Source organism: Cloeon dipterum, chromosome 3 (genome assembly GCF_949628265.1).
Source record: "Cloeon dipterum chromosome 3, ieCloDipt1.1, whole genome shotgun sequence".
NCBI classification, from domain to species: domain Eukaryota; kingdom Metazoa; phylum Arthropoda; class Insecta; order Ephemeroptera; family Baetidae; genus Cloeon; species Cloeon dipterum.
The window spans coordinates 28,895,281-28,916,909 of NC_088788.1; the positions used below are offsets into that span (position 1 = coordinate 28,895,281).

The 21,629-nt window shown below is 39.9% G+C and overlaps 7 protein-coding genes across 8 annotated transcripts; 3 read left to right on the forward strand and 4 right to left on the reverse strand.

Annotated features, from left to right (window-relative positions):
• Nucleotides 1-939: 939 nt before the first annotated feature.
• LOC135940374 (proton-coupled amino acid transporter-like protein pathetic) lies at nt 940-5,673 on the reverse strand. Its single transcript, XM_065485228.1, has 9 exons — nt 5,547-5,673; nt 3,334-3,441; nt 3,122-3,272; nt 2,947-3,068; nt 2,803-2,887; nt 1,875-2,150; nt 1,633-1,811; nt 1,395-1,576; nt 940-1,333 (listed from the first exon to the last, which is right to left on the reverse strand). Exons 1-9 carry the CDS (start codon nt 5,549-5,551, stop codon nt 1,065-1,067), a joined length of 1,377 nt encoding a protein of 458 aa, XP_065341300.1. The 5' UTR covers nt 5,552-5,673; the 3' UTR covers nt 940-1,064.
• A 106-nt stretch (nt 5,674-5,779) lies between these two features.
• LOC135938367 (proton-coupled amino acid transporter-like protein CG1139) lies at nt 5,780-8,674 on the reverse strand. The gene is made up of 9 exons (XM_065481985.1): nt 8,669-8,674; nt 7,867-8,015; nt 7,651-7,801; nt 7,323-7,444; nt 7,182-7,266; nt 6,849-7,124; nt 6,499-6,677; nt 6,258-6,439; nt 5,780-6,174 (listed from the first exon to the last, which is right to left on the reverse strand). The coding sequence occupies exons 1-9, from the start codon at nt 8,672-8,674 to the stop codon at nt 5,864-5,866; spliced, it is 1,461 nt and encodes a 486-aa protein (XP_065338057.1). The 3' UTR covers nt 5,780-5,863.
• Nucleotides 8,675-10,475: 1,801 nt separating this feature from the next.
• Nucleotides 10,476-13,059, forward strand: LOC135938443 (cytochrome P450 4C1-like). The gene is made up of 10 exons (XM_065482084.1): nt 10,476-10,704; nt 10,791-10,962; nt 11,019-11,125; nt 11,189-11,279; nt 11,479-11,664; nt 11,725-11,794; nt 11,848-12,065; nt 12,117-12,295; nt 12,345-12,693; nt 12,748-13,059. Exons 1-10 carry the CDS (start codon nt 10,570-10,572, stop codon nt 12,903-12,905), a joined length of 1,665 nt encoding a protein of 554 aa, XP_065338156.1. The 5' UTR covers nt 10,476-10,569; the 3' UTR covers nt 12,906-13,059.
• LOC135938445 (UPF0193 protein EVG1 homolog) lies at nt 13,053-13,973 on the reverse strand. Its single transcript, XM_065482086.1, has 4 exons — nt 13,867-13,973; nt 13,564-13,806; nt 13,364-13,510; nt 13,053-13,303 (listed from the first exon to the last, which is right to left on the reverse strand). Exons 1-4 carry the CDS (start codon nt 13,967-13,969, stop codon nt 13,098-13,100), a joined length of 699 nt encoding a protein of 232 aa, XP_065338158.1. The 5' UTR covers nt 13,970-13,973; the 3' UTR covers nt 13,053-13,097.
• A 209-nt stretch (nt 13,974-14,182) lies between these two features.
• On the forward strand, nt 14,183-16,493 carry MetRS-m (Methionyl-tRNA synthetase, mitochondrial). Its single transcript, XM_065482085.1, has 3 exons — nt 14,183-14,288; nt 14,556-16,193; nt 16,286-16,493. The coding sequence occupies exon 2, from the start codon at nt 14,568-14,570 to the stop codon at nt 16,179-16,181; it is 1,614 nt and encodes a 537-aa protein (XP_065338157.1). The 5' UTR covers nt 14,183-14,288; nt 14,556-14,567; the 3' UTR covers nt 16,182-16,193; nt 16,286-16,493.
• l(2)37Cb (lethal (2) 37Cb) lies at nt 14,183-20,010 on the forward strand. 2 transcript variants are annotated; one of them, XM_065482082.1, is made up of 13 exons: nt 14,183-14,288; nt 16,286-16,493; nt 16,548-16,728; nt 16,783-16,906; nt 16,962-17,474; nt 17,684-17,799; nt 17,861-18,284; nt 18,435-18,614; nt 18,667-19,016; nt 19,064-19,282; nt 19,343-19,448; nt 19,551-19,727; nt 19,782-20,010. In XM_065482082.1, the coding sequence occupies exons 2-13, from the start codon at nt 16,286-16,288 to the stop codon at nt 19,926-19,928; spliced, it is 2,745 nt and encodes a 914-aa protein (XP_065338154.1). In that variant the 5' UTR covers nt 14,183-14,288; the 3' UTR covers nt 19,929-20,010. The 2 variants fall into 2 exon arrangements, with proteins under 2 accessions (XP_065338154.1, XP_065338155.1); XM_065482083.1 differs by lacking the exon at nt 14,183-14,288 and adding an exon at nt 16,105-16,193.
• Nucleotides 20,011-20,039: 29 nt separating this feature from the next.
• LOC135938450 (serine/threonine-protein kinase Nek7-like) lies at nt 20,040-21,507 on the reverse strand. Its single transcript, XM_065482089.1, has 6 exons — nt 21,325-21,507; nt 21,047-21,268; nt 20,771-20,990; nt 20,506-20,708; nt 20,330-20,443; nt 20,040-20,267 (listed from the first exon to the last, which is right to left on the reverse strand). The coding sequence occupies exons 1-6, from the start codon at nt 21,325-21,327 to the stop codon at nt 20,139-20,141; spliced, it is 891 nt and encodes a 296-aa protein (XP_065338161.1). The 5' UTR covers nt 21,328-21,507; the 3' UTR covers nt 20,040-20,138.
• Nucleotides 21,508-21,629: the final 122 nt, after the last annotated feature.

Sequence of the window (21,629 nt, forward strand, 5' to 3'; positions counted from 1 at the left end):
TCCAACTTTTTCCCCTGCTAAATAGAGCGAAAATCTGAAAGATTAAGTTTATTTCTTGCGATTAAATTTTTGATCTCGCATTAATTATTTGCCTCGCTGGAACCACCTCAAGGTCTCGGCCTTAATATGATCAAGGCCTGCGCAATGCCACGACCTTTCCCAATGCCTTTGTTCAAGGCCAAGGCCGGCTGCGCGCGCTGGAAAGCGATAACTGAGGATCACTCAAGGCCATTTGCCTGCACACGTGCACACGTGTCAAGGAGGGATGGAAAGTTCCTTAACCTCTCGCCGCGCTTCAGAGTTGGCCTTGAACACAGCCCTATTCTTCTCCTCCTCTCCGCGCGCTGCATGCCCGTATAATAAGTAAAAGATGTGCTGGTCAGGAGTCGGGATGCGCGAGATTTTAGCTCCCAACCACCACCACCACATCATGTGCACGTGTGCTATTTGGGTTTTCGCTCGCTTTTCACCCCTCACTGCAGATTTCTGACCAGGAAATCATGCTCGACGAGGAGGTAGTCAGTGACTTGGTCCTGGCAGGGGTTGCAACACACAGCGCGAATGAGGAAACCACACCTTTGGGGAGGGAAAAAAAACATCTCGGGGCACTGACAGCACAAAATGTGTGTAACATAACGGGACTTTAGTGAGTGGTGGTGGTGGTGGCGTGGTACGTTTCCACGGGCACGCTTGGGAAAGCTGCGCCGATATAAGACGCGGCTATATAAGAGAGGCAGCAGTTCTAAAATGAAACGGCAAGGGGTGAATTCATTCCAATAATAAAAAAAAAATGCTGAGCAGGGAAACTTTGATAGATTTACCATAATTAAAGCTGAATAATTAATTATTAGTAAAGTAGAATATCAATTTTGAAGAAAAAAGTTTGGACTCGCGCTACCCAGTTTGGATTATAAAGGATATCTTAAATAAAATAACAAATTTAATTTCATACCATTTTAATTTATCTTAAATATTTTAGTGTATACTTAAGTCGTTAAGATATACCAAGATGATGTAAAATAAACTCTGTAGCACTAAATAAAACCACAAATAAATTAAAATGCTTAAAGTAGCAGCAGTGCCTTTTCTTCCTCGCCACTAAATGAGGCAATCAAATCTAAAATACTAGTGTAGAGTCCAGTTGCGAATCCAGTAATGCCAAACACGAATATGACTATATTCTTCACCAGCTTCCAATTGCCCCAACCCCAGTCTTGCCAAAAGACCACAGTTTCCACAATAGCTGGGAACATAAGGCCCACGGTCGAGAGACAGACGGCCCCAATCAGGCCCATCAAAGCCGACAGGTTGGGAATCGCAATGGCGATGGCCACTGGAAACAGATGATGTTCAATGAGTTAAATAGTAAGGAGAATTTATTAAACTAATATTACTTGTCAGCAAAACGAGAAGCACTCTGTAAATGTATTCTCCCTTTAAACCACTGATTGCCGGCGCTTTTCGCTTGAGGAAGCCGTTCAAAGACGGCCAAGTGAATTCCATGGCGCAGTAGAATTGCAAAGGGTAGGTGAGACCCACGGCAACGGAAAGCATGATCTGTGCGATTTGGGCTGGGCTGCAAGATGAGGTTAAAAATTTATATCGAATAAACACCTAATTGGGAAAAGTTACATTTCACCCTCTGGTAAATTCAGTGAAATGCTGCCCTCCACTTTTTCGCCGTATTTCAAATAGCCCATGAAACCGACCAGAGCATAAATGCACACGATCAGGGTCATAGCTGTGTTCAGCACTCTAAAGCAGCCGATGAAATTTCTTGGAGTTTTCATGTTATTTTCCAGGGGCATAACCTACAAGTCAATTAAAATGTATTAACTTCATTTAAAGGTCGTATTAATTAATTTGATACGCACTACTGTGATTCCCTCGAGAGCGAAAACGGCTGTGCTGAAAAATACCGGTAGTTTGGTTATGGACATGAATGCCTCCCTCTCTTCCACGCTAGGCAAATCTTGGAAAACGTAATAGAAAACGATTCCAACCGAGGCTAAAAAGAGGACGTTGCTCAGCAGCGACAGGGGCGAGAGAATCCGCAGATTGCGAATCATGCATAACGCTATCATCACCGCAGTCACCATCAAAATGTAAAATATAATGTTGATTTCACTTCCAGTGAAAAAGTCGATGACCTGTTTGAAAACAGTTGACATTTTTATTTTTTGAATATATGACGAATGAAATCACAGCTAAAAATAACATTTTTTTATTTTGAATAAAAAAACTGAAATATAATTACGAAAATTACAATGAGTATCCTAAAAACTATAGTTGTTTCAGCATGTAAAATAAATTTTGCAATAAATAGTGGAATCAAATAATTTATAATTAAATCGATGGAAATACAATAATAAACGTAACTCAATACTTATATGCAATGATAAATTATCATTGGCAAACAGGGATATAAAAACACAGCTTTTTGACAGCCAGTAAGAAGCGGTCACTCTCTGTATAATATGCCAATTTGCATCCCTAACGGAAGAATATTTATTTAGGTCGGTCAAAAATTCTCTTTTAGGCTTCAAATGCGCATATTAATTTTCAACTGGACAATATATTAAGTAAGACTCCAGTGCAATGAATGAGGGGCACTGCGAAATCTATTTAATACTTGCTGAATTAGCAGTTAAGGTTTTTCATTACTTTTGTATAATTAGAGTTGTCTCCCTAGACCGAAACAAATAATCATGTGCCACTTTCTTATCAGTGTTCATTTTACCCACAATTTCTTAGCATGCAAACTTAAAACTTATCAATTTTATCTCTCTCTCATTAGCATACCTGTTGGAGATTTGAAGATACGAAAACGATATAAACGCAGCATGCTCCTAGGGCAACAACCACAATGAGGATTTGAATCAGTACTCTATAAAAATAAATAAAGCGTTTACATACTTCATCTTAAATATATGCGTGCAAAAATACCTGGCGAATGTGGCTCCTTTTCGGAATTCTGGGGGCCCTTTTTTAAAAGTTTCCTCAGCGAGATCAGCAAAATCCAAAGATGGTATTCCATGCCTCCAGCAAAGCTCGTGGGCGCATTTTACCTTGAATCGGGATAATTTCAAAGAGTGAATTTATAATTATTTCAAATTTTTACCATGATATGCACGCAATGCGTGCATACAAGACCAATGACTAGGGTGCCGATTATACCAAGTCCGAGACCCGCGTTGCTGAAAGCAAATGGCATAGCCAGGACGCCCGTTCCCAGACTGCCCTTGGCCAAGTGGATTAAGGTCTCAAGATCCCTGTAGACGGTTAGAATTATTTATTCTCAGAGCAGGTTATTACATTTTTACAAATTCTTACGTTGTGGGATGTTCAACCTCGCGCTTTAAAAAAGGATCATCTTTAGGATCTCTGATGGCTTTTGTTGATTTGACGACCTTGACAGTCAATTTTGCCCCCTTTAAATAACTGTAAATTTAAAAATATGCGGTGATTAACAGCTGCTAGATTAATGTACCAGTCAACGGTCATATACATTTGCTCAAATTAACTGGTCCTGATTTCTAAAAAAAGGCATTGGCTATTTTTCCTATTTTTATCGCAACACTTGATGTTATAAAATTTCATCCCTCCTGTTTCTCGAGAAGTGTGGGAAATTTTATAATGAAATCTCTTGAAAATGAAGTGTCCCTCCCATTTGTGCTTTCAATGCGTCTGCAAGCTGGGGGAGCAACACGTGTGAAAGAAACCAGCAGCACCCCTGAAGTGGCGAGCCGCTCATATTTCACGCTGCATGCAGCTTCCTTCGAAAACAGCCCTTCGTTCCAAGGTCACACAAATTCCACGGGTTTAGACCAGCTAGACGAGTATGAAATCCGGGTAGAAAACGCCACTTAATTATTACCGTGACGAATTGTGTTCTTCCGCGTGAGCAATTTTTCTTTGTTAAATCTCAGCATGGCGCGTTTTAAGTGTGCTTCAGTGAAAACCGCGTGTCGCACTTTACAGCAGCCAATAGAGAAATTGTGCTGGTTATATCCCTAGCATTCGTGCACCCTGTGCAGAAGAAACACCTCCTACTGACACCTGCAAACCTGAGGCTACCATCTAAAATTAAGAAACTCTGGAAAATCTCTGCTCGTGGCATCTTCCTGAGATCAAGGTCACGCGAGGGAGAAAAAAATGAACCCGAGCGCGGCTTTTGTTGCTGCGTTTCTTTATAGGCCGTTATCATATTTCAATTAAAATTATTTGATCGCTACTATATGCCAACTTTTATTTGTTCCTCTTTTGTTAAAACAGTGACACGCCAGATTTTCATGAAAAAAGCAGACTTTGACTAATCATGGTTGATAATAAACTTCAGAGCAATTGAGCTAACTATGCTTATTCAACGGTTATCTTTTGAGAGTCAAATCTGAGAGGGGTCTTTTTGAGCTAGATTATTTTACGATAGGAATTGATTTTCCGTCATGTAGTGAGTTGTGATTTTTCTTTCAAGTGGTTTGCACGCGGCATTTTTCAAGATTTGTTACTTTTGAGCACTAGGCACTAGGCAAGCAATACACAACAATCATTAAATAGGTTTTGTTAAGATAAAAATTAAGCCAATCATGGACATGACATTTATAATTTTTGTTTCTGCAATGGAGCGCCACAATCATTAATTTAACTAATTTAATGTAGAATGTCATATCCCCAATATAATATATTGGATGCCCGATTACTCCCATTTAAGTATTTGCGTCTTTATATCAGTGCAGCAGAGGAAGAAATCTTTTTTACAGTTTTCTGAGAGTTATATAGATAAAAATACTATTATACCATGTATCTTTGGTCAATCAGAACTGGCGTGGCCCAGATTTTCCAGATCGCAATATTTTTTCAAGATTTGCTAGTCATGGCCATCACTATATTTTCTGTAGTAATACAATGTTTATTATGAACCTAACAACAATTGTATAGATGTAAAACGTGTGTGTCGAGACGTGTGGAAAAATATCCCATTTGAAAGTGTACTGCCAGAAAATCGATTTTAAGGGAACTGGCAAAAAATGTAAAAATTGATCAATGTTTGCGTTGCACGCATATTGCGTTTAATAAATCATCGATTGATTAATGATTTAACATTTTTATGAATTTTGAAACAATACTTTTAAATTAATTTCACTTAATTTAAATTCCTATAAAATACCAACAAGCTAGGGTATTGATTTAATTTGAAATTAAATTTCAATGTGATGGATAAAATGGAGCTGCTATTGAGAAGTAATGAGCTGATATGGTTTTCGTTTTTGTTATAAGAGAAATAAATATTTCACTGTGGCAGCGGCAATTGCCTCCAACAATATAGTTGCATGATTAAAATTTTTGCATCAATTGTAGACAGATTTTAGCAACGCTCATTTACTTGCAACCTCCGCTGCAACAGCAATCTCTGCTTTGCTTCATGAATTTTTAAAAGGTGCTGCAGCTAATTATGCAGCTAATTACATTTTTTCAATTTCTAATTTTAACCAGGCAATGACCAAGTATGTATTATAAATACATAAAAATTTAAAGTCACGGTTTACCCCATTGCGAAGTTCCAATGCGGATCCTCCTTTCACCTAAGCCAACTCAACAAGTGTGGAGCTTGATGACTCCAATATATCAAATGAGATCGCCCAACAACCCTTCATGTGCGCAATCTGACAAGCGCCATATTATCTCTCTTGACCACATCAAATATTCATAAGCAATATAAAAACCTTATCTCTTGAAAAGCGTTCCACGTGATAATCAATCAAGTCATCATGTCGTAAATTTCTAATAAAACGCATTCCATTCTTGTTATCGGAAGTAAAAATAGTTTTCCACTTTATTTCAATGTGATAATCTCATGTTCTGATCACTTAAAAAGAGAATACTGGTCAACAAATTGCTTACAACTTATTAATAGTCCCTCTTCAGGCTGACCGTTTTCTTGAATGGTAATGACAAGCAGCGCGATACTGCCGGCGAAGCCGGTTACAAAAATTAGAAGACCAAACAGGAAAATCAAAATATTCTTCCACAGTTTCCAGTTCCATTTGCCCCAGTTTCTCCAGTAAACAACTGTTTCAATCGTTGTTGGGAACAAAAGACCCAAGGTTGAAAGACACACTGAGCCTCCTATGCCGATCAAGGCGTCCAAGAAAGGCACTCCAACTGCAAGGCTTGCTGCCGGAGAAAATTATAGATAATGCAAGTTAAGTATTTGCATTTGCAACGAGACAACACGCACAAACTCGTATTATACTTACTCGTAATAAGCATCAGAATGAGGCGGTAAATGTACTCTCCTCGAGTGCCCCTGAGGCTTGGCCACCTTTTGCCAACTATCGGCGAGAGTTTAGCCCAGGAGAATTCAACGCCGCAATAAAACTGCAGTGGTTGACTCAGAAGGATTGCGATCGCTAGCATTACTTTGACCGACTGTGCCAATCTGTTAAAAGCGTAATTTTAATGCATTGGTATTTGAGCTAAATAGAGTGGGCGGAATACATTTCGTCTTCAGGTAGATTAAGGGATATGCTGCCTAGGGTCTTCTCTCCATATTTCAGATAACCAAAAAATCCGACGAAAGTAAAGAGACAGACTATAACTGTCAGTCCAGTCTCCAAAACATTGAAGCGTCCCAGGAAATTTTTGGGAGTTTTCATGTTGTTTTCCAAGGGCATCACCTACGAAGGTTAATTTAGTATTAAATGGATTAAATTTACCTTTAAAAAGGAAATCAAATTTCATTTTTTTAAATGTAATGCTCATGCAAGACAATTTTTTTGATTGCAGTCGTTTAAATCTCTAATTATTATTTTTGTATGGGTTAAGACTGAACGATTTATCTTATTTACCACGTTGATTCCTTCAAGCGAGTAGACGACAATACTGAAAAAAATTGGTAGTCGAATGGCTGGCATAAAGGCTGGTCTCTCGGTAATGCTTGGGAGGTCGTCAAACACATAAACGAGCACAATGATGATGCAAACCAACACTAATAAGTCGCTGGTGAGGGTGAATGGAACCAGCACGCGTAGCTCTCTGTTCATAGAGAGCAGGGTGGCCACTAAGCCCACAATAAACACGTACAATTTAATGTCGATGTCGGACTCTGTGTAGTAGTTAATCACCTTTAAAAAAATATTCCTTATTAAATTAATGTTTAAATTTGAATAAATAATTTTCACCTGCGAAAGGTTAGCGGCGACAAATACAATGAATATCGCTGATGCTCCGATGGCAATTATCATAACCATTATTTGTATTACAACCCTGAAATTTTTGGATAAATTTTAATAAGCTAGGAGTTTATAAAAATATTTTAATACTTTACAACAGTACCAAACTTGCGAGTTTTTTCTGGGCCTTCCCTAAAAGTCACTTCTGCTATATCACCAAATCCTAAAATTGGAATTTGATGTCTCCAACAAAGTTCATGTGCACTTTTCACCTGCACAGATCAACAGGCGCTATTTTATAATTTATAAAGTCATCTCACGTTTAATGTTAAAAATGTTTTCGAACAAAATAGCTTGTTTAACTAATACAACAAGTATTCATGAATTTCATGCAAAAAATGAAATCAAGATTTTTCTTTTCCTCAAATTATAAATATAATATAAAATCATGAATTTAATTCTTCATTGTTTTTCTTACCAGTATGTGAACACAGTGCGAGCATATGAAGCCAATGATAAGGGAGCCAAAAAGTCCAGTTACCAGTCCAGCGTTGGCAAATGCGGACGGTGTAGCGAACACTCCTGTCCCAAAACTCCCCGATATTAAATGTATTAAAGTGTCCAGGTCTCTGCGTGCAGATATTTGTTATTCCAGATTTTAAATCGCTTTTTATTTCATAATTTCAAATTTTACGTTGTGGGTTTTGAAAGATTTCTCTGCAGGAAGGGATTTTTCTCAGGATCCCTCTCAGCATTTTTATTCTCTCTCCTAGCGGTGGCAGCCTCATGATTGTCAGCCCTTGCTTCCAAGGTGGGGCTGCAACAACAATAAAATATTTTCGGCTGTCAATGTATTTCTTTCACAGACGATATAGCAACCACCTCCCCCGCGTGGTCCAGGGGAGGCTGCTGGAAGAACCTCCTGAAAACTCCTGCAGACCTGGCCGAAAAAGCAGAGTTAATTGCTAGCGTGACAAATGTTATCTTCCACATGAGTGGGTCGAGCATAAAAGATGCATTAAGATCTCAGATTACCGTGCACTTTACAACCCCCACATGCTGTGAGGATATCTAATAAAAATCTCTGGCGCTGCAAGTGGTCTTGCATTCTTGAAAGCGGATGGATGCACAAAAAATGTATTTAGTTAACACACTAGTTTCAACCTCCTGAGCGAGCATGAATTCTTGACAACAAATGGTTCTTGTATAAACAAGTGTCTCAAATTTCTGGTGACACATTATTTATATGAGGTTTTTGATCCCCTGGGGAGCGAGGGAGGGTAAGAAGATTTTAGACTCGTTTTTTAGAAGGGGACGATTATATCATGTGGCAATTAAATAAGACAAAAACATAAAAAATATATATTAGCGTGGTGCATCAAAGCTTAGATGTAGGAAAGATATTATTAGGAAAATCCTACTTTGCGTTTAATTTAGTGCAGTTAATATTATGTGTCAGCGATGGATGAACCATGGGAGAGTAAACAACCGAGTACGCTCATTGTGAGATAAGATTGGGCGAACATGCAGAGATTATTGTGTTTGGAGGTTATATTGGAGTATAATGTATTGTACTTATATAGATAGCTACACTGCAGTTTTGATTAACGTGTTTTGATTTAAGGATTATTATTTGCTTATTATCTGCCGTGAGAGGTGAGAGGTTACATATTTGTCCGACGCCAAACTCATACAAATGACAAGTCCTCATCAATTCACTATAATAAATTTAATTGGAGAGGAAAATATAATTAAATGTACCAAATGATATTTATGATGTGCTTTTATGGCGAAGATTTGTGCTTTTTATAATAACGCCAAACTAAAATAATGTCATTTTAATTGTTTCAGAATGATTCAAACAATGCAAAGTAATTTAATTAATCAAACTAGACATTGTGCGCATCTGAAAGCTGTTAGGTAATTTTCTCAAAATTTTCAGCCTCACACATGGCAAATAGAATTAAAATGTGTATTTCATTTGAATAAGGTATACCTGATTTTGATTTTGTCTCCTCCGCCAAACGACATGGTCTGTACTACTGCTATAGAGTTAGCACTCCGTTAAATAAAGTGTTTAAGGTCCGTTGGTTATCAAATGACACCACTGCTACATATTCTGATCGATTGCTTTGCGATCTTGATTTAATCAGTAAATATTTGGGAATCAGTAAACTAACAATATCTTGTAAATATTAATCGAGACAGTAAAAAATTGCATTATTTGAAATTATAAAAACGTATGCCATTTAAACCTTTTTATGGAGTAAAAAATATAGTCTGAAATTATTTTCCAGCTACAGATTCTATTTATTCTGTGAAAAACGTGATTTGAAAATGACCAACATACTTTCCTCAATTCATTACAGAATTAAGTAAGTGCACGCAATAAGTAGCATACGCATGGAGATTTTCATATTGAAAAATTACAAACGGCTATATTTATGGTGCAATCTTTTTAAAGGACCTGGATTTCAAGCAGGCTGTTTATTATGCTTACCACGCACGTTCAGTTTGCAGTCATAGTTTTTGGATCATGCCAAAAAATTGTAAGAGAGGAGGGTTTTGTTGCACAGCACAGCGACTAATACACGCGGTGGTTGTGCGGGACTGGTCGTCACAAGTGCCTTAATAATCGGGGCATCCTGTCTTTCACAAATTCAATCTGTTGCCTGAGATGTATTTAATTTTTGCAAGTTTGTGCGTCTATTTCCAGCTAGTTAGATAAGTCCAAGAATACCCGCTCAAAAACATTTTTGTGCCTTCCCAGGTATCTGCTGCAGAGTCGCAATCCCCAAATAATGTATATGCTTAATTTATATAATAACCTTCAATGCAGTTCAGGTTCAGTGCCACGCTATCCTGAGTTTGAGAAGCAGCTAAAAACGTGTGTGTAAAGAATTTCTCGATTCCAGGTGTCTTTAAGTAGAAAACATTAATTCCACACTTAAATAAGAAATTAATGAAATGTACAAACTATATGCGCTCAGTTTTGGAGTTATTTTTTATTTTATTATATTATTATTATCTTTTCTTTTTGGTTGTGCTGTTTCTTGTAAATACTCAATAAACGAAGATAAATTTCCAAGCTGTATCGACGTACATAAAGTATAAGGATAATTGGATTGACGAGTTGGCTAATGTGACAAGTCTGAAATAATCATTTTGTGTGTACTCTCTATCTCAATTATACGGCCTTGTCTCAATTTAAATTGCACCTCACTATTTAGACGATTTTGTTACAGCAATCGCTGCATTAGCCTATTCAAGTAATAGACGAGACGCAATTTTTCTCTGTACCATTTCCGTATTCCTGCATTCTAATGGTAAGCAAGGATATAGCGCACGACTGGCAAAACTAGATTTTTTAACCTTTGAGTGGGAGACCCAGGTATAAATGCTAAGTTCTGCGAGGAAGTGTGTTTTTCTGGTGTCTGGCCGCTTGGCAGAGACATCGGGCAAGTGCAATATACATTCATACCCCTTAAAGTGCAGCCCCAATTTCCACCAGGACAACATGTCCTTCGTTCAGGTAAGTTTTGTTGCCTTTCACCATTTCTTTTGTTTATATGTTTATAGGACTTTTATCAATGGTACATCTTTCTTTAAATCGTTTAGACCGCAGTGGGCTACATGCCCTTGCTGTGGAGCGCGGTGCTTTTCTGCGCCACCGTGCCGGTTTTGGTGGCTCTGCGGCGTTGGTTCAGGGTATTCCTGATGGCTCAGCGCCTGCCGACCCCAAAGGCTCATCCGATTTTGGGACACGCTGCCGATTTCGCTTCAAAAGAAAGTAAGTGCCGAAAAATCAATTATATTTATTTAATTAAATGTTGCCTAAATCCTTAGAATTCTTCGACCGAGCTCTAAAATGGTGCAAGGATTTCCCGATTTTCCACAAAACCCAAATTCTCTTCCACCCTTTGATTTTGGTCCACTCTCCTGAAGCAGTTCAGGTAAATATTTAATACGCTGTTTACTGAACTTTGAATTTTATAGCCAAAATTTTTATTTTTTAGGCAATTCTGAGCAGGAACAAGCATGCCGAAAAAGGGTTCATTTACAAAGGATTGAAAGCTCTGCTCGGCGAAGGCCTGATCACTAGCAAAGGTAAATAACCAGCAGTAATAATGACCTCAGCACCTGAAGGTCGTCTGCTTCTCGCGCTACCTTTAGCTGCATATATGCACCCGCGTGCGCAGACCTGTTTACCTACTTTTTCTGATTACATACAGACACAGAACTTGAAATAATTACTTCCTATCTTTGCTCGGCTCGATCATAATACCTGTATTAATTGCTGATTCAGGAAGCCGGTGGCATGCTCATCGCAAGCTGATCACTCCCACTTTCCATTTCAATATACTGGAAAGCTTTCTGGACGTGTTCGTGAGAAGGAGTAAGGAGCTAATGACCAGGTTGAAGGAAAAGGAAGGCACCGAATGCTTCGACATCAGCCCCTACACTCAACGTCTCACTCTTGATTTCATTTGCGGTGAATTTCAAAATTTCAAATGAATTTTGCTAAATTAATGGAGTACATTTATATTAATAGAAACTGCCATGGGAACTCCTATTCAAGCCCAAAGCAACGAGAGACTGGAAATTGTTTCCGCAATTCACAAGTAAATATAATAATTTTATTTAATATTTTATTTAATTATTTTTGTCCTTGAAGGTTGGAGGAGATTGGAATTTACCGTATGATTAGACCTTGGCTATTGTCTGACTGGATCTTCATGTTCACCAAAAAGGGACGGGAGCAGATCAAATACAAAAATATTCTGCACAGTTTCACTGACAAAGTAATCAAGGAAAGGAAACATTTGATCGAGCAGCAGAAAAAGGAAGAAGGAAAACTGGCAGTCGTGAAGGAGGGCGAAGAGTCCGATTTTGGTATTATTTTACAAATAAATAGCCGTTAGAGATTTTTATTTTCAATCACAGGTCGTAAGAAGAGAGCAATTTTCATGGATTTGCTAATCGAGTCTTCTGACAACGGTAACCTTCTTACCGATGAGGACATTCGCGAGGAAGTAAACACCTTCATGTTTGCTGGACAAAACACCACACAGCTGGCCATCAACTACTGCCTTTTCCTGCTCGGAAATAATCTTGAAATTCAGGTATTTTCCCTCCTCTCCGTCTGGAGAAAGTACTCAAATTTCTTTTCAGGAGGAAGTCTTCCAAGAATTGGACTCAATTTTCCAAGGATCAGACCGCGACCCAACAATGGATGACTTGAGGGAAATGCACCTTCTGGAAAGGTGCATCAAGGAAGCCCTACGTCTTTTCCCCAGTGTCCCTGTGATTGCGCGCACCCTAACTGAAGACCAGCCCATGGGAAAGCATATTCTTCCCAAGGGCGCTGACGTCCTCATCCTCCCCTACGTACTCCATCGCAACCCTGAGCAATTCCCCGACCCTGAGAAATTCAACCCAGACAACTTTTTGCCCGAGAATATAAAGAACCGCCACGCTTTCAGTTACATTCCCTTCAGTGCCGGCCCTAGGAACTGCATTGGTAAGACCAAAAAATATAGAAAATTTTGAAACTAATTTCTTGCTTCATTTTAAGGGCAAAAGTTTGCGATGTTGGCGGAGAAAACTATCCTGTCGACGATCCTCCGTCGTTACATCGTGAAATCTGGAGACACCAGGGAAAGTCTGGTTGTCGTGCCTAACACCGTCCTCGTGCCCAAGCGCGGGATCAAAATTACGCTGAATTCAAGATGAAAGCAGTTTTTTTTCTGTACCATTTTAGACTTCTCATTAATATTTTCACTTCATTATTCATTATGCTTTTTAATTAGGTGTGTACATATTTTGTGTGTTTATAAAATAACAATGAAAAATAAAACTGCGCTATTAGCCTGTTGTTTTTTGCTTATAGAGCATTGTTTATTTTACTCCCAACAAGTCAACACCTTAACTTTTGTTTTTTACTGAAACTCTGAGAGTGCAGGGGAGTTTCAACTGTTTCTTGAATTCTTCGCACCTTGTTGGATCAATTACGTTCATAGCTGCCAATTTCGCCGCGATCTCACTCTCCATGATAAATTTGTATTTTTCCGCTTGACCCAGTTCTGCAACATCTTGCAAAAACTGGCACCTATCGTTAATATCTTCAATCACTGTATGGAGCAGTAGAATTTAGAATTATTAGAATATTTACAAATTTTGGTAAAGCATACGTTCTTCAAAACGGTCTCTTTTATCAATTGATGAGATTTTCCTGGAAGGCGATTTTCCTCTTAAGGATGGCCGGTCAGAGTGCTGCGTCATTTCCGTTCCAAATGCCATTATGTTTTGCAACTTCAGCTTTTGGCATGCCTTGTCCACTGTTCATTTATAGTTAAAAAAATATTTCACTTTAAAGGGAATAGATTCATACCTCCTGGCTTGGGTTTCACATTGTCTCTCTCATACGATCCCATTTCAATGATTTTAAGTTTGGTTCTCTTGCGATTAACTTGGATTTGCTTTGGGTCCACAACTGATCTCGTCGGTTTCATAGATCTGCTCGTTGATGAAGGCTGCTCATACTTTGCCAATGGGGGAAACGATTCACCCCGCTCTATAAATTCGTTCAGTCGCTTTCGTTGCAGCATCGTTAGTCGACACTCGTCCATCATGGCTATTTTAAAAGAAAATCGTCCTATAATGTTATCCAATTTTTAAATAAATGCCATTATACCTTTAATCAATTCGCGAGTGTCATCACTGTAGTTCGGTGTTGGAACTTTATCTTTAGATTTTGGCGTTTTTTGTTTTCTTGTAACGCTTTTGACATGCTCCATATTATTGTAGTACTGATATTTTTTTTATCAAAATTCATACTGTTTACATTTAAAAGAGTACATACAAATAATAAAAATCCACCAATCGATAGTTTTAAATAATGCAACCATGGCAACGTATTCTAACTGTGTAGGCAAATCAACCTATTGCACGCTGCTTTCGCGCCACTTTAATTTAAATTCAAAAGTCCGCATGCGTAAGCGCGCATATACCACACCCACGAATGGCCGATAAGATTGTTTACTATCAAAAGCAACAACTGGAGAAAAATTTGTCTTTTAATATCAAGGGTTCCTGTTTGTAGCATCATTGAGAAAAGTAAGTTAAGTACAAAACAACATTAATCAGTTGATAATTTAATTTAACTGCGATCATATACATACATAATTTAGCGGAGGAAATACTATTAGTGATTTTTAAAGCTATCATAGAGTGTTAAGTTAATTTCCCACGTTTTCTCTGTTATGTATTTACTGGAAAGCTGTCAATTTATTGTTTTTTGTCCACTTGTCTTGTACTAACTTAAAAACTATTTATGTATGTAATCAATTTCTAAGAATTGAGGCTGTGTGTCCAACTTCACAGCTGGTCATTTAAATGGAGAGAATCCTGCAAAAAGTGGCGAAATGCCGGTGGTCGCGATTAGCTGCTTCCAGACGACCCCTCAGCACGTCCAACTTCTTCATCACGACACCAATTTTCTACGTTAACGCTTCTCCACACATTGGACACCTTTACACGTCCCTGGTGGCGGATGCTGCCCAGCGATTTCAGCGCCTTTTGACCAAAAATGTTTCCTTCCTGAGCACGGGAACTGATGAGCACGGCTCCAAAGTTGAGAAAGCCGCCGGAAAAATGGACACTCAACAGTACTGTGACAAAATATCGAGCCAGTATGTGGAAATGCTGTCAATGTACAGCGTGGATTACTCGACTTTTGTTAGAACGACCAGCTTGGAGCACAAAAAAGCTGTACATGCCTTCTGGAAGAGGTTGAATGACAGGAATTTCATCTACACCGGCGAGTACTCTGGCTGGTACTGCGAGGCTGATGAGGCTTTTGTTCCCGAGAGCCGGACAGAAAAACTGGCTGACGGCAGCAGGGTGTCCGCTGAGTCAGGTCGTCAGGTTGATTGGACCTGTGAAGAGAATTTCCTCTTCAGGATGTCAGCTGTCCAGAGTGACTTTTCGCACTGGCTGAAGGACCCATCTGCCGTCCAGCCGTCCAAATTCCACAGTCTAGTCCAGTTATGGGTTCAAGAGGGCTTTCATGACGTGTCCATTACAAGGCCGTCTCACCGCGTTCCGTGGGGCATCCCTGTCCCGGAAAACCCTCAACACTCCATATACGTGTGGATGGACGCGTTGGTCAACTACCTCACTGTTGCTGGTTTTCCCGACAATCTGCAAAATTGGCCTGCGGACGTGCACGTCGTCGGAAAAGATATTCTTCGTTTCCACGCTATCCTTTGGCCTTCGCTCCTGATTGCGGCCGGCTTGGAACCACCAAGGCAGATCCAATGCCATTCACACTGGAAGGTTGATGGAGAAAAGATGTCCAAGTCCAGGGGAAACGTGATAGACCCCCGAGGGCAGATTGGGAGCACGCTGACCCACGAGGGACTGAGGTACTTCCTGCTCAGGGAGGGAACAAACCACAGCGACGCAAACTTCAGCCAGGTGAAGGCTATGAATATTCTCAACGCTGAACTGGCCGGCAAGTTGGGGAATTTGCTCAACCGATGCACAGGGAAATCTCTGAATCCAAGACAAATTTGGCCTGCTTTTGTGGAAGCAGCGGTGGAAGCTCAAGAGGTGGCGCCCTTGATCGCAGCTCTCCAGGAATTGCCTGCAAAAGCAAAGCAGCACTACGCAGCTTTCAACTTTTACAAAGCAGTCGACGAAGTGATTTTGGTGTTGCAGGTGGCAAACAAGTTTTTTGAGGATCAAAAGCCGTGGACGCTAGCTAGAGACAGTGCTGAAATTCAATCAATTTTGAGCCTGACCTTTGAGACTCTGCGAGTTGTGGGCATTGTGCTGCAGCCAGTGATTCCAAAGTTAACCGCTCGACTCTTGGACAGAATAAGCGTGCCTCTGGAAAAGAGATTTTGGGGTGATTTGGAACAGTTTTTGTGGGACGGAGTCAAAACTGAACAGCCTCTTAAAAGTGAAAAATTGACACTTTTCCCTAGACTTGGAGATGGAAAATAAAATGATTAAAATGTAGAAAAATGCAATTAAAATCTTTCATTAATTCGCATATATTATGATTTATAAACAATATCCATAATAGAGTGGAATAACGTTTCTTTCAGATGGGAAAGCACAAAGAAAAATCTCACAAAAAAGACCGGGACCGGCATGGCGAAGGAAGCAGCAAAAGAAAGCGCGATTCTTCCCCTGAGGACGAGTACGCTAAAATGGAGAAGGAAAGGCTGCGCGATCTAAAAGAGCGAGACGAGTTTGCAGAGCGTCTCAAACAGAGAGATCAGGACAAAACCAAGAAAATTGCGGACAAAACCAGTATGTAGCAGTACAGTAGCAAAGTTAGTTTTTACTGAATTGGTGTTATTCCAGATACAAAGTCGTATGAAGAAGCAGCTAAGAGGCTGAAAATGGAGGCTTTAGATAGAGATAGCATGTTGCCTAAGTTGAGGATTGAATCAAGAAGGCAGTACTTAGCGAAAAGGAAAGAAGAAAAGGTTGACGAGTTGGAGGCTGATATCAGAGATGACGAGTACCTCTTCGATGAAGGAAGGTGGGTTAAAATGACAAATTTCAAGTTAGTCACTTAACAGGGCATTAATTTTAGTTTGACGAAACGCGAACGGGAAGAAAGAGAATACAAAAAGAGAGTTTTGCATTTGGCCAAAGAGCATGACAAAGCAAGAGAGCTGGTGAATATACAGAGGTATCACATTCCAGAAGGAAAGAAGGTAAGGATGAACCTGTGTTATGTTTCAAAGTAGGCATGAACTTCATTCATTTTAGGGAGAGGAAGAAAAATATGTTGAGGTTGATGAACGAGAAAAAGTCCCTCACTCAGAGCAGAGAAAATGGGAGGAAGAGCAAATGTCATCTGCACAATTCCGGTTTGGCGCAAAGGACGCAGCCAAGAAACGGTCTCAGGAGGACTACGACATGATTTTGGATGATGAAATTGAGTTCATCCAAGCCTTGCAGAAGCCTGGAAACCTAAAAAAAGATGACATTGAAGAGATATCTGAAACGATGAAAAAGAAAATGAGCATTGAAGACACTAAGAAGAGTCTGCCAATTTACGCTTTCAGAGACGATCTAATCAAGGCCATCAAAGAACACCAAGTGCTTATCATTGAAGGAGAAACAGGCTCTGGAAAAACGACACAAATTCCTCAATACCTTCATGAAGCAGGTTTCACAGAGGATAAAAAGAAAATTGGGTGCACCCAGCCCCGACGCGTGGCTGCGATGAGTGTTGCAGCTCGAGTGGCTCAGGAAATGGGAGTGAAGCTGGGAAATGAGGTAAACGTTTAAATACTGTTTGATCTTATTACATTTCGTGCCATGCTGTACTATTTTAATCTCTTTCATTGGGTAAAATATGCACAGCATCTAATGACATTGCAAGTTTAGTATTGGTGTAATGATTATTGCCCGGTAGTTTAAGTGAGTGACAATTGTGCTAGATTTATTTTTTACTTGAGCTACCTTAAAACTAATGATATTGCAAGGTTGGATACAGCATTCGGTTTGAAGACTGCACATCAGAAAGAACTATGATCAAATACATGACAGACGGAACATTACACAGAGAATTCCTATCAGAACCTGACTTGCAAAGTTACAGGTAATGTTTATTTCACACTTCCTTCATATATCAGCGCCTAAACAGTAAGGTTTCTTTGTAGTGTCATGATCATTGATGAAGCTCACGAAAGGACTCTGCACACTGATATTCTCTTTGGCCTTGTGAAAGACATTGTTCGGTTCCGGACAGACCTGAAGCTCTTGATCTCGAGTGCCACCTTGGATGCTGAAAAATTTTCTGGCTTCTTTGATGACGCCCCAATTTTCCGGATACCAGGCAGAAGATTCCCTGTAGACATTTACTACACGAAAGCTCCTGAAGCCGACTACATTGATGCCTGTGTTGTGTCAGTGCTGCAAATCCACGTCAGTCAACCTCTTGGGGACATTCTTGTGTTCCTCACTGGCCAGGACGAAATCGAGGCTTGCCAAGAGTTGCTGACAGAGCGATCCAGGCGGTTGGGAAACAAGATCAAGGAGCTGCTCATTTTGCCAGTTTATGCAAATTTGCCGTCAGAAATGCAGGTGGGAATTTTTTGTTTTAGTAATTTTTCACTTTTCAAAGATGTCGTAATAATAAATTTTTGGCAAACTAACAAAAGACATTGTCTTAGAGTGTGATCCTTAAAAAATAAGTCTTTTCTATTTTTTCTCACACCGCTTTTCGCTTTTCAGGCAAAGATATTTGAGCCCACCCCACCAGGTGCTAGGAAAGTTATCTTGGCAACTAATATTGCAGAGACTTCTCTGACAATTGACAACATTATTTATGTGATCGACCCTGGATTTTGTAAGCAAAATAACTTTAACTCAAAAACTGGAATGGAATCATTGGTTGTAGTTCCAATTTCAAAGGTGAGCATTTCATGAAGCTTAATTTCTCACATGCCTGACGACTGAGTTGTAGGCTTCTGCAAATCAGAGGGCAGGCCGTGCCGGTCGCGTTGCTGCTGGAAAGTGTTTCAGACTCTACACCGCCTGGGCGTATGCCCACGAGCTGGAGGAGTGCACTGTTCCAGAAATTCAAAGAATCAACCTCGGCAACGCTGTATTGATGCTCAAGGCACTTGGCATTAGAGACCTAATGAATTTTGATTTTCTCGACCCGCCTCCACATGAATCTTTGGTTCTGGCTCTAGAGCAGCTTTACGCATTGGGTGCCCTCAATCACGAGGGTGAGTTGACCAAGTTGGGGCGCAGGATGGCCGAGTTTCCAGTTGATCCTATGATGGGCAAAATGCTCCTAGCTTCAGAAAAGTAAGTTTAAAGAATTCAGCAGAAGCTATTTCTAACGTTTATTCTAGGTACAAGTGTTCAGAAGAGATTCTGACCATCGCTGCAATGCTGTCCGTGAACAGCTCACTGTTTTACCGCCCAAAAGACAAAGCAATTCACGCTGACACTGCAAGGAAGAATTTCAATGCTCAAGGTGGTGACCACTTGACTCTTTTGAACGTCTACAATGAATGGGCTCAATCAGACTACTCTACACAGTGGTGTTTTGAAAATTACATTCAACATAGGTAAGTCAACTTCAGTGGGGAGATATGGTATGGAATTTCAATGGCTTTTTTAATTTGCAGATCGATGAAAAGAGCCAGGGATGTAAGAGACCAGCTCTCAGGCCTAATGCAGAGGGTTGAAATAAAGATGGAGTCAAGTCCTTCCGAAACAATCAATGTTAGGAAGGTTAGTATTGTTTATCCAATTTCTTAATTCATATTTTTTAATCCAATTAGTTTTTTGGTATGAATCGAAATAATGCTTATTTACCTATTCCGTTCTCTACAGGCTATTACTGCTGGGTATTTCTATCATATTGCGAGATTGGGCAAAGGTGGGCAGTACAAAACAGCAAAGCATAACCAAACGGTCACCATTCACCCCAACAGCAGTCTATTTGAAGAGCTCCCCCGATGGGTGCTCTACCATGAACTGGTCGTCACGACCAAGGAATTCATGCGACAGGTAATAAAACTTTAAAATTTTGAGTAAAATAAAGTCTGACGCTGTTTGGTTTAGGTGACCGAGATTGAAAGCAAATGGTTGTTGGAAGTTGCGCCTCATTACTATCAAGCTAGAGAACTGGAGGACTCTACAAACAAGAAAATGCCCAAGGTAGTCGGCAAGTCAAAGTCTCAGTTAGCAGGTGCTGCTGGCATGTTGTGAGTAAACGATGTTAACTTAAATTGATATTCTGAAAATTGGTCGTTATTTTTTCTATTAAATGAAATCAGATCAATGAGAGAAATTTCTTGTTTTAATTCAAACTCAATTTTATTTTTGAAACAATCGTTGGCGTCAAATGCGTTGGCAATTTAGCAATATAGAAATTTTAAAAAGGTTAAAACTAAAATATGGACCCAAATTCTGAAAAGCTCATACTTCTGGTGTCTCATTGTTTGGGAGAGTCCGATGATGCATCTCGGTGGCAAAATTCAAGACTTCTGCTGTTGTCGGTCGGTCGTCAGGGCTGATGTTTAAACAGCAGTAGCACAAGTTATGTAGCTATAAGCACAGATTTATTTTAGTAATAATCATATGACTGAGAGATTGGTGCCCTAACTCACTTCATCAGAGAAGACTTCCGATTCTATCGGAGGATACATGGCTCGTTGGATTCTCTCGCACAGGTTCTGCAAGTTTATTGTTGGAGAGTAGAAGGGAGAAACAAGAGCAGCCATCTGGAAAGCATTGTCGTTACTATTATTATTAACCTCATTTTTACTCTAATGAAATTTGCTACCTCGTAAAGTATGCAACCCAAAGACCAGACATCGCTGGCAAAATTGTAGCTTTCCTCTCTCAGCCGTTCTGGGCTCATGTAGAAAGGAGTCCCAAGAAGAGAATGAGCAGACATAGTTTGGGCACTGAAGTAGCGCCCCAGCCCAAAATCGCCCAACTTCACTTTGCCTTCTGCCGTGACCAAAATGTTGGCAGGCTTTATGTCTGGAAAGTTGATAAATTGCTCAAATAACTGCTGTGCATGCACTGGAATTTTCTTCTAGAACCTCTGTGCATGATCCTTTTCTCGTGCAAATGATTTACTCCAGCACTGATCTGAACAAAGAATTTCCAGATGGAGGGCTCTGGAATCATCTTTTCTTTCTCTCTGAAATGCTTGATCATGGCAGAAAGGTCTCCAGCGTCGGCTAACTCCAGGGCAATGAACAGCTCTAGGTTTGCCACCCATGAGCCCATGTAGCGGACTACATTTGGGTGGCTGAGACGCTGAAACAATTTAATTTTAACGATATATTAGTTAACTGCTTGATTGGGTGAATTACCTGCAGCAGAGAAATTTCTTTCAGACAGTCAGCTCTGGCCTTCGAGTCGGCCAGTTCAATGATTCTCACTTTCTTGAGGGCAATTCTCTGACCAGACGCAAGAATTCTAGCCCTGAAGACCTCGCTAAACTGACCCTTGCCAATTCTCTTTTCAATTATCAACTCGTCTTCATTTGAGAGGCAGGCTGGAGACAAAATCGGCGATTCGTTTCCATTGAGCGCCTGAATATCAGTTCTTATATCAAAGACAATTTTTTTTAAGAGTATTGCGATTTTACCATTATAAACCATGAACTTTAGAGCCCGTTTACTTGTTCTCCGCATCAGGAGTTGCACCACACTGCAATGTTGAGCTGCCCAAGCTAATTTCTAGCACATTCAAATGATCAATAAGCACGCACGGCTTAGTTTCCGCTTTTGAGGGAGAAATAATTTTATTGCGTGCACATTCCTGTTGCGACAAATGACAGATATGCCACATATTGTGCATATCCAAGATAGCATCAACTGATCTAAAGATAAAACGATTGACATTTCTATGGCGTGCCCCTCATAGTCCTGTTATAACACGTTTAAAGGGAAA